Source organism: Otolemur garnettii, unplaced genomic scaffold, assembly GCF_000181295.1.
Source record: "Otolemur garnettii isolate 467f Iridium unplaced genomic scaffold, OtoGar3 scaffold00072, whole genome shotgun sequence".
NCBI classification, from domain to species: domain Eukaryota; kingdom Metazoa; phylum Chordata; class Mammalia; order Primates; family Galagidae; genus Otolemur; species Otolemur garnettii.
This window is the reverse complement of record NW_003852467.1, coordinates 9,969,151-9,980,525: the sequence shown is the minus strand read 5'-3', so window position 1 is coordinate 9,980,525 and position 11,375 is coordinate 9,969,151. Positions and strand designations below refer to the sequence as shown.

Here is an 11,375-nt window from a genome sequence, read left to right as displayed (position 1 = left end):
GAATTAATATTATTTCCACACTATCATTTTGAAGACCACATTTGGAAATTTAAAAGTCTGGGGAACTGAATTATGATTTGATTTTAAAATATATTAGACTAAAAACTTTATAAACTAATTTCCAAATAATGAAGTTCCCTGTTGAATGTTTGTCTTTAAGCAAGGTATTATTGCATAAACATGTTTGATAATCACTGATTTTTAATATTCAAGGAATCAGACTTTTAGAAAATTTAGTAAATATTTTCTCAGTCATGTAATTGCTTGTTCCATTTATCTAAGAGTATATAATCTTCTCCCATTAGAGATTTTATACATATGTATGTGTATTTGTGTATATAGGAACATTTGTATTGTAATTGCTTATTCCATTTACCTAAGAATATATAATCTTCTAACACTAGAGATTTTATGCATATGTATGTGTATTTGTGTATATAGGAACATTTTTAATCATGATGAATGTTCTAACTTTCTGTTAGTTTATTAGCCTTGCATGAAGGAGGAGAAATATGTTCTAACATTTTTTAGAGTAAGTTAAAATAAAGACAGGAAAAACCCACTTTACAAATATCTCTGTTAATATTTTCCTCATAGAATTCCTCTCATTTTCTAATACATGAACTTAATGCAATATGTATGTCTTTTGCAAATTATTTATTCATGTGATAAAATTTATATTTTCCCCAAACTTAGTATAAATTTCAAATTTGTTAACAATAAGATACACACGTTAAGTTTTGCATTATTTTCCAAATATAATTGGTACACTATCAGTATCGTATAATCATCTTGAAAAGAACACGTAGTTTCAATAAAGGCAACATACACCTTGGATGCTGCAGGTGACAAGGAAAGCATCACAGCAATACTAAAATCATACCATTATTTGTTAACTCTGTCATAATTATTAGTTTATTAATCAGAAGACATCTTGACCATTTTGCCTGGTAATGATAGTAGTCTATTTTTATGTAGATGCTTTTACTGTGTTTCTGTTACATTTTAATAAATTGATTTAAGCTTGAGGGTGATAAAGAAATTAATATTTTCCATTTCAAAAATGGGAATAGGTTTCTAGTTAGCATTTCCACTTAGAACCTCTCACTTTAGAAATGTGTTACTTATGTTAAGAGGGAGATATTTGTATCACTTAGTAGAAGAAAGGGCTATAGGGATCCAGAACCATGTTAAGTCTGGTAGTATTAACAACTGGGCCGCTAACACTCAATGTGAATTTTGTAGAGAATTGTATTTTTTCTATAAAATTATTTTGATGTGTTTTAAAGTTTATTTATTTGTGTGTTTTTAAAAAATTCCAGCTTTATTTATATATAATTGGCAAATAGAAATAGTATATATTTTAGATATATATTTTAGAACATGACAGTTTGATATATGTATACATTGTAAAATGATTACCGTAATCAAACTAATTAACACATCCCTCACCTAAGTTAGTTACAACCTTTGTGTGTGTGTGTGTGATGAGAAAATTTAAGATGTACTCTTTTAGCAAATTACAATTATTCAATGCAGTATTATTTTTTTTTGCAGTAATAGCCTTATTGAGATATTATTCACATGCCATATAATTCACCCATTTAAAGTGTATAGTTCAGCGATTTTTAGTACATTCATTGGGTTGTGCAACCATCACCACAGCTAATTTCAGAACACGAGACTATAGTTAATAATACTGCATGGAATCAGTCAGCACAGTATTATTAACTATAGACTCATGCTGTGTATTAGAACTCTGGAGCCTATTTATTCTACAACACTGAAATTTTGTACCCTTTGACCAATAGCTCACCTTTCCCTCCAATCTCCAGCCTCTGGCAACCACCATTCTGTTCTCTGCTTTTATGAGTTGGACTTCTTCAGATTCCACGTGTAAATGAAATTATGCAGTATCGGTCTTTCCGAGCTTGGTTTATTTCACTTAACATAGTGTCCTCCAGGTTCATCTGTGCTGTCACAAATAACAGAATTTCCTTCTTCTTTAAAGCTAAATGATATTCCTTTTCATGTGACTGACATATATGTTTCTTTATGCATCCATCTGTAGATTAGACAGGTTAATTTCATGTCTTGCCTACTGTTAATAATGCTTCGGTGTACATGGAAGTGTAAATATCTTTTCACAATGCTGATTTCATTCCTTTGAACATATACCCAGTAGTGGTAGTTCAATTTATAGTTTTTTTTAAGAACCTCCATACTGTTTTTTTCTACTGCTTATACCACCAACAGTGCGTAAGGATTCCCTTTGCTCCACACCCTCCCCAACACTTGTTATATTTTAATTTTTTGATACTAGCCATCCTAACAGGTGTGCGGTGATATCTCATGGTGGCTTTCATTTGCATTTCTCAGATGATCAGTAAAGTTGAGCCCCTTTTCATGTACCTTTTGGCCATTTCTATGTCTTCTTTAGAGAAATGTCTATGTGCACTTGTCTACAAAGCCCTATTCTTATTTTTGTACTCTCTTTTATTTTGGGAAAAAAGTTAGAGATAATCTGTACTGTGTTGTAGAGAATGAAATCCAAGAGAAACTGCTAAAATAATCCTAGTAATTTTCGGTAATTTTCACCAGTTTGAAAAATAATACATGTAATATTAAGCTTACATACACATGTAATATAGTTAAAATTGTAATTGGAAAAAAAAAGTAAAACATGCTAGCCAATGTTATTTTCTGAAAGTAATAGGATAACATAATTCAAAATCTCTTGAAACTAAATTGTGACTTGCCTTCCCAGTTAAACTGTGAACACATTGAGTTACTGGTGTTTAACTTTTGTGTCTCATGCAATACTTAATATAAAAAGTCTCCAATTTTTTTTTTATTTTATTGAAGGATTTTTTGGACTATGAATGAAATAATTTGGACATCTCAGCTACCAACTGACTTACTCAGTGTTCCAGAAATTCTGTTTCCAATAAAAGAATTTATATTCTCCTGAGTTTTTCTTTAACCCCATAAAAATATCCCAAACGCCATCATAAAGTATTTGCATTTAATATGCCTCTGCCAAGAGCGCTCATCCTACCCATCTCCATCTGCTTAGCTCCCTCACTATTATTCTACCTGATGAATGTCTCCTCTAGGAAACCTTCACTGACCATCATATCTAAAATATTACTCATCACATCCTGAGTCATGGCCCTGCTTTATTTTTCTTCTGATCACTGACAACTACTTGAGGATATATGTTCATGTATATGCATGTACATAGCACATATCTGTGCATCACATATACACAGAAATATTTAATTTGTCATTTATCTCTTCTACTAGAATGTAAGCTCCTTGACATTAGCAACAGCTTTTGATGATCACTTTATCCCTGGGGTACAGAAGAAAGACACTTAGGAGATATTCTATTACTATTTGTTGAGTGAATGAATTACATGAAATAAGAAGTGGATGATACACTTCATTACCAGAAGCTTCATCATCAAGACTCTTAGTAATATAGGACACATCTGTTTTTGGTCATAAGTCAAGCTAACTCCTCTGAAAAAGCTCCTGTTACAAATCTCTGAGATATGCTGGATAAATATAATTACATAGACGAGCTCTCAGGAAGCTAAGGGAAATCCTCAGGAGCCATAGAAATATGAAGAGGAACCTAGAAACCAAGGGATAAGATAGAGTTGAAACTACCTCTACTTGGGGCATTCTTTTTTTTTTAATTTCAGATTAATATGAGGGTACATAAGATTAGGTTATATTGTTCATAAGGTAAAGTCCCAATTGTAGATCAGCCCTTCACCCAGGAGGTATGTCATATCCCCCTACTTTGTGCCAGTTAGGTGAGAACTTACCAAGCCCCCTTTCTCCTTCCCCCTTCTTGAATTTAATTGTGTTTTTCTCTTGTGTGGGCCTATAGTTGATCTACTAGTTTCAACATAGTATTGAGTACATAGGATGCTTGATTTTTCCTTTTTGAGATGCTTTACTTACCAGAATGTTTTCTTATCCAAGAGACTTACACCATCACAACAGTCCTCATACAAAGATCCCCTAAACTGAAGCTCAGAATTCAAAATCACACAGCAGCAGAAGAAACAAGGTATCATAAGCAAAAGTGGAGGGGGGAGATAAAAGGACAGATTTGAATGATCAAGAAATTTAAATACCAAAATTAACAGATGAAGATGACAAAATAAGTATATATAAAATGTTTAAAGAGATAAAACTGATTGAGAACAATCTAAAGATGATTAACACATATGGTAAATACAACATAAAACATAAACGTATACAAAATAATATTCTATTATTTAGGGACATGTCAATATGGAAATAATAAAATGAAAAATATCAATGCTTACATTGAATTAAAGATAATGATACCTCTGTGAAAGAGTGGAGGTAGGGGGAAGAGAGTAATATAATCTCAGATAATATCTTGATAGATCCTCTATTCCTTGATAGAGGAATTTTTTTATTGTTTGGGATTTATTGAGGGTACAAAGAATTAGATCATGCTGATTGCATTTGTTAGATAAAATTCCTCTTATAATTGTGTACCACCCCCAAGAGGTGTGCCATACACCAAGATCCCCCCTCTCATCTGCTCTCCCCATTTGCTCATTCCCCTACCCCCCTTGTATTATCTCATCTACTGCCTTCATATTAGAGTACATTGGATTACATTGGATTACTCTATTGTACATCAATAGAGTACATTGGATTCTTGCTTCTCCATTCTTACGCTTTACTAAGAAGAATGCATTCCACCTCCATCCAGGTTAATACAAAAGATGTAAAGTTTCCATATTTTTTAATGGCTGAATAGTATTCCATGGTATACATATATCACAGCTTGTTAATCCATTCCTGGGTGGGCATTTAGGCTGTTTCCAGATTTTTTTTTTTTTTTTGAGACAGAGCCTCAAGCTGTCACCCTGGGTACAGTGCCGTGGCATCAGAACTCTGGCAACCTCCAACTCCTGGACTCAAGCCATTCTCCTGCCTCCACCTCCCAAGGAGCTGGGACTATAGGTGCCTGTCACAATGCCTGGCTATTTTTTGGTTGCAGCTGTCATTGTTGTTTGATGGGCCCAGGCTGAATTCCGACCCCCCAGCTCAGGTGTATGTGGCTGGCGCCTTAGCTGCTTGAGCCACAGGCGCCGACCCTGTTTCTAGATTTTGAGGATTGTAAATTGAACTGTGATAAACAGTATAGTGCAAATGTCCTTATGATAAAAGGATTTTTTTTTCCTTCTGGGTAGATGCCTAGTAATGGGATTGCAGGATCAAACGATAGGTTTAATTTGAGTTCTTTGAGGATTCTTCATACTTCCTTCCAAAAAGGTTGTATTAGGCTCGGCACCTGTGGCTCAAGCGGCTGAGGCACCAGCCACATATACCTGAGTGGGCAGGTTCAAATCCAGCCCAGGCCCACAAAACAATAATGATGGCTGCAACCAAAAAAGAAAAAAAAATAATAGCTGGACATTGTAGCGGGTGCCTGTAGTCCCAGCTACCTTGGAGGCAGAGGCAGGAGAATATCTTGAGCCTAGGAGTTGGAGGTTGCTGTGAGCTATGATGCTATAGTACTCTACCCAGGGTGACAGCTTGAGGCACTGTCAAAAAAAAAAAAAAAAAAGGTTGTATTAGTTTGCAGTCCCTCTAGAAGTGTAAAAGTGTTCCTTTCTTTCCACATCCATGACAGCATCTGCAGCTTTGCGACTTTGTGATGTGGGCCTTTGTCACTGGGGTTAGGAGATATCTTAGGGTAGTTTTGATTTCCATTTCTCTGATGATTAGGGATGATGAGCATTTTTTCCACATGTTTGTTAGCCATGCATCTGTCTGCTTTAGAAAAGGTTCTGTTCATGTCTCTTGCCCAGTGATAGATGGGATTGTTGAGTCTTTTTTTGTTGATTAATTTGAGTTCTCTGTAGATCCTGGCTATCGAGTTTTTGTCCCATTAATAATATGCATAATATGGAACTGAATAGAAAACCATGAAATAAAACTACCCTCTTAAAGCCACCTGATCTTTGATAAACCAAACAAGAACATACATTGAAGAAAAGAATCCCTATTCAATAAATGGTGCTGGGAGAACTGGATAACCACATGTAAAAGACTGAAACTGGACCCGCACCTCTTACCACTTACAAAAATTGATTCAAGATGGATGAAAGATTTAACTCTAAAGAGTGAAAGAATAAAAATACTTGAAGAAAGTGTAGGGAAAACACTTAAAAATATAGACCTGAGGAAAAATTTTATGAGGAAAGACTTCCATGGCAAATAGGAGTTAAATTGTACAGCTAAAGAAACAACCAAAGCAAACAGACAAACTTCAGAACGGGAAAAGACATTTGCATATTATGAATCTGCATGAAAATTTTAGAATGGTATTAGAGGATCCTTACTCTTCTTTCAGGAATCATTTCATATATAAGATTTAAGTAACCTCCTTTCAGATCTCTGGACATTCTGGGGCTCAATACAGTTTTAAAAATACTCTTTTAAAATTTTTTCTGCTATGGAAGATAAAATCATGGAGTAAAAATAAGAAAAAAAGACTATGATGAAACGAGAATATGTAAAAACCATGACATTGTGCTCTGTGTTTGTGTGTGTTTACCTTTATAAATGAAATAATAAACACAAAACAGTAATAAATTAAATCACAGTGACATTTACCCAAAATAAATGAATATTTATTTACACTGTAAATTTAGTTTGTTATTCTGTACCATAAAAAAATGATTTATTTTCTCAGGGTGAGAGGAATACTGGAAGCAAAGAGAGAGATTGGTGAGATAATTAAGGATGAAGTGTTTTTCCCTTTGGAAAAAATCCCCAATTTTGAGTTAAACTTTACTCATAATTTTTCTCCTTGTAGCAATTGAAATGAAATACCAAGTTTTATACAGTTTTATCCCAGGATAAAGTTACTTAATTAAAAGTGTTAAGTGAAGCGTCCCATGTAGGACTCTTTTTCTGCTTGCCCCGCTTGCGCGCTCACCAGCCCTCCCGCCCGCGTGCTCACCTGCCCGCCCGCGCGCTCACCTGCCCGCTAGCCCCCGCGCCCACCTATCCACCACCCCACCCCGTGCGCTCATCTACCCATCCGCCCCGGCGCGCTCATCCACCCGCCCGCCCGCGCGCTCACCCACCCGCGCGCTCACCCACCTGCCCACCCGCGAGCTCACTTACCCACCCGCCCGCGCGTTCTCCTCTCCGCCCGCGCGCTCACCTGCCCGCGCCCTCCAGCCCATCCACCTGCACGCGCCCACCGTGGTTCCGGCTGGACTGCAAAGGCTCTGATGACTGCATGAAGGAATCAGGAGTGGGGCTAGTTCTGCGGAAAAAAGTGGGTGCAATGGCCAAACCAGATTGTATCATAACTTGTGATGGCAAAAACCTCACCATAAAAACTGAGAACACTTTGAAAACAACGCAGGTTCTTGTATCTTGGGAGAGAAATTTGAAGAAGCTACAGCTGGTGGCAGAAAAACAGACTCTGCAACTATACAGATGGTGCATCGGTTCAACATGGAGAATAGGTTGGGAAAAAAAGCACAATAACAAGAATTATATTAGGCTGCATTAAATAATTCAAACTCCCCAGATATTGGCATTTAACACAATTATTTATGGTGTTATTATAAGTGACAGTTTATCATTTTGTTTTTATTTTGATATTTGTCAGGGGTCCTCAAACTTTTTAAACAGAGGGCCAGTTCACTGTCCCTCAGACCGTTGGAGGGCCGACTGGGACAGGAGGAGTCGGCTGCTAAGCAGGGCAGGCAGCAGCGGCAAAAACACCTGGCGGCCGGATAAATGTCCTCAGCTGCCCGCAAGTGGCCCGCGGCCGTAGTTTGAGGACACCTTTGTCTTTTTGATATGTATAGAATTGGCATTTGTACTTTTAATAAAATATGGATATTAGGATTAAAAGTAGACATTCTAATGCCAGATAATTATTTTATTTCAGAAATCCTACAAGTATATCGTGCCAAGAATCTAAGTTTGATTTAGCGGTGTTAGGTATTTTTTAAAAAAAATTAAAAAATGGGCTTGGCGCCTGTAGCTCAGTGGCTAGGTCACCAGCCACATACACCAGAGATGGCAGGTTTGAACCCAGCTGGGGCCTGCCAGACAACAATGACAACAACAACAACAACAAAATAGCCGGGCGTTGTGTCGGGCGCCTGTAGTCCCAGCTACGTGGGGGGCTGAGGCAAGAGAATCGCTTAAGCCCAAGAGTTGGAGGTTCCTGTGAGCTGTGATTTAACAGCACTCTACCGAGGGTGATATAGTGAGATTCCATCTCAAAACATAAAATAAAATAAAATAAAAATGTCTACTAGCTCCTATTTTTTTTCTCCCGTTTCCATGCTTTTTGTCCTTACCACATACTCTCTTCTTTAATTTCTAATATTTTTAACAGATGATGTTTATATGAAATGCCATGTTCTTATACTAGCTTCTGAGTCCCCAAATAAAGATTCTGTCTATAATAAAATAATAGCTACCGTGTACTGATTGATTACTATGTGACAGACATAACCATTTCATATATGTTATCCCATTTAATCTTCATAACATAATTATTGTTTTAAATGAGGAAACATTAGACTCAGAGAGGCTAACTAACTTATATGGGATCACATACCCTGGCTTTCTAACTCTAAAGCCTCCTAGTCTAATCATTATGACACACAGATACTTTAAAGATGGTTTTGAACTCCAGCTACAAAATCTAAGTACCCACAATAACTACACTGGTGACTGGAGCCAAATTATCCCTCTTATTCCCCACCAGGATAAACGAATATGGAGGCAGTTTTCTTTGCTTAGATAGAGAAGCAGTTTTAACATTGGCCCTTGTGTAGTCACAATGTACCAAAATACTATGCCAAACATTTATAACTTCTATAAAAATTCCACATCCCCATATCAGCCACCTCAATAACACCCTAAATGTTAACTGGCTCTACTTATCTAGCATTAACATAAAGACCACATGGGAAAAATTAAAATTCAGCTAGAAGTAACACAAACCAGTCATAAATCACAAAGAAGAAAACCAATTTGGAGACAGTATGGATGACAAAATGGTCTATTGTGTAAATTTCAGAATGAAATTTTTGTCTTCAAATTACAGACCAATTTTGGAGGGCCCATCAGTTTTCCCCGCCTTCTCCTGTTTCTGGTTCATCTCCTTGGGTATCCGATGTCCAGAGTGTCAAGTTGTCTCTTAGCAATTGCATTATTAGTGTGCTGTCTTTGTATGATTCTTCGCTTAAGGTATCAAGTTCAGCAATGGCTTCATCAAAAGCTGTCTTCGCGAGAGAGCAGGCTTTCTCTGGGGAGTTCAGAATCTCGTAATAGAAGACAGAGAAGTTAAGCGCCAGACCCAATCTGATAGGATGTGTTGGTGGCATCTCCCTTTTGCTGATTTCAAAAGCGTCTTGGTATGCTTGCTGGGATCGATCTACAGTTCCTGTCTTGTCATCACCAGCAGCAATCTCAGCCAGGTAACGGTAGTAGTCACCTTTCATCTTCAAATAGAAGACTTTGCTGTCTGGTTGTGACGCACTTGGGATCAAATACTTTTCTAGAAGAGATAGTACTTCGTTGCAGATGTCTCTTAGCTCAGTCTCAATAGTCTCTCGATAGTCTTCAGCCAGCTGCTGCTTTTTCTCATTACCTTCTGCCTTCTGCTCGATGTTTGAGATGACCCTCCAAGATGACCTACGGGCTCCTACAACGTTCTTATAAGCAACTGAGAGAAGATTCCTCTCCTCGTTGGATAATTCAGTTCCTTGTTCAGTTACGGTCTTCATGCAGGCTACCATATCATCGTATCGCTCAGCCTGCTCAGCCAGTTTGGCTCTCTGCACCAGCTCAATTCTATCCATGACTAGATGTTCTGTGTCTGGAGTGGATGGCAGCAGACAAATGGACGGGGCAGTCTGTGGGTGGTGGCAGCTGCGAGGCTGAGACTCTCTGTTGGTTTACTTCTTGAATAACAGTAGCTGACTAAATCCCCCCTCCTCCCTTGGATACTGTAACCAGGTTTTTATGAAGTCATGTCCAGACAAGCTGTGTCACAATAGAAAATTTTACTAGCAGAGGCAAACATGATTTGTCTGAACTTTGACCCTCAACTTATAAGAAAGATTAACTAAACACTGAACAACATCTCTAAAGTAGAGTTCAGTTATTCTTTTTTTATTATTTTTTATTTTTATTATTTTTTTGAATTCAATTATTCTTAATGGCCAGCATCAGGCAGCCAGAATTCTCTGCACCAAAGGCTGGCAGAGGATAGTTTAAAACCAGACCAAGTCTTTGACACAGATATTAAGGATGGAAGCTATAAACCTTAATTGAAAAAGTAATATCTGACTATCCCTTGAGTGGAGATTCCTGCTATCTATGTTGAATTATTTTAAGTTAATTCCAATTATCATAAAAATTTGCTACTATGATTATTAGGAATTCAGCTGCTATGAAATGGAAAATAAGAAGGGATAAATGGAGATAAAGGAAGCTCATTTACAGTCACTATTTTTTGCTTTTTATGTAACTATATTTTCTTATATAGATCTACTGTAATGTCATTGACTTAAGAATGAAAGTCAGAAAAAAGGCAAATTTACTTGTCAAAAACAAACCAGTTCTAAATTACCATACTCATCCCTTACAGCAGTCTCCCTTTGAGTGGCTTGCCAAAACAATATACCCCCTTGTAATTGTATTCAGTATTCTTCCAAAGAGGGGTTCTGGAAAATATGTTTTGGTCCATTGATGTTTTAGGTTCCCTTTGTAATAAATTGTCTTACTGAGCACTTGTATGTTTATTCCCAAATCATTCCATCTCCAAATATAGAATATATGCATATATATAATTCTGTATGTTATTATAAAAATATACTCTTAGTAAGTCATAGGACATGCAGTAATAACATATAATCACACATACACACGTGTACAGACACACACAATATATTTTTCCAGAAAGGTTTTTTGTTTTTTGTTTTTTTTTTGAGATGGAGCCTCAAGCTATCCCCCTGGGTAGAGTGCTATGGCCTCACAGCTCACAGCAACTTCCAACTCCTGGGCTTAAGCGAGTCTCCTGCCTCAGCCTCCCAGGTAGCTGGGACTACAGGTGCCTGCCACAGCACCAGCCATTTTTTGGTTGCAGCCATCATTGTTGTTTGGCAGGCCCGGGCTGGGGATTTGAACCCGCCACCTTAGGTGTATGTGGCTGGTGCCTTAGCCGATTGAGCCACAGGCGTCGAGCCTGTTTGTTTGTTTTGAAACAGAATCTCACTGTGTCCTGGGTAGACGGTCATAGCATCATAGCTCACAGAAACCTCAAACTC

The 11,375-nt window shown here is 37.3% G+C and overlaps 1 protein-coding gene across 1 annotated transcript; it reads right to left on the bottom strand.

Annotated features, from left to right (window-relative positions):
* Positions 1-9,167: 9,167 nt before the first annotated feature.
* On the bottom strand, positions 9,168-9,923 carry LOC100953470 (14-3-3 protein zeta/delta). Its single transcript, XM_012807586.1, has one exon. It carries the CDS (start codon positions 9,903-9,905, stop codon positions 9,168-9,170), a length of 738 nt encoding a protein of 245 aa, XP_012663040.1. The 5' UTR covers positions 9,906-9,923.
* Positions 9,924-11,375: the final 1,452 nt, after the last annotated feature.

Coding starts and splice junctions, on each gene's coding strand:
- LOC100953470 (XM_012807586.1), bottom strand. CDS start 9,905: ATGGATAGAATTGAGCTGGTGCAGAGAGCCAAACTGGCTGAGCAGGCT.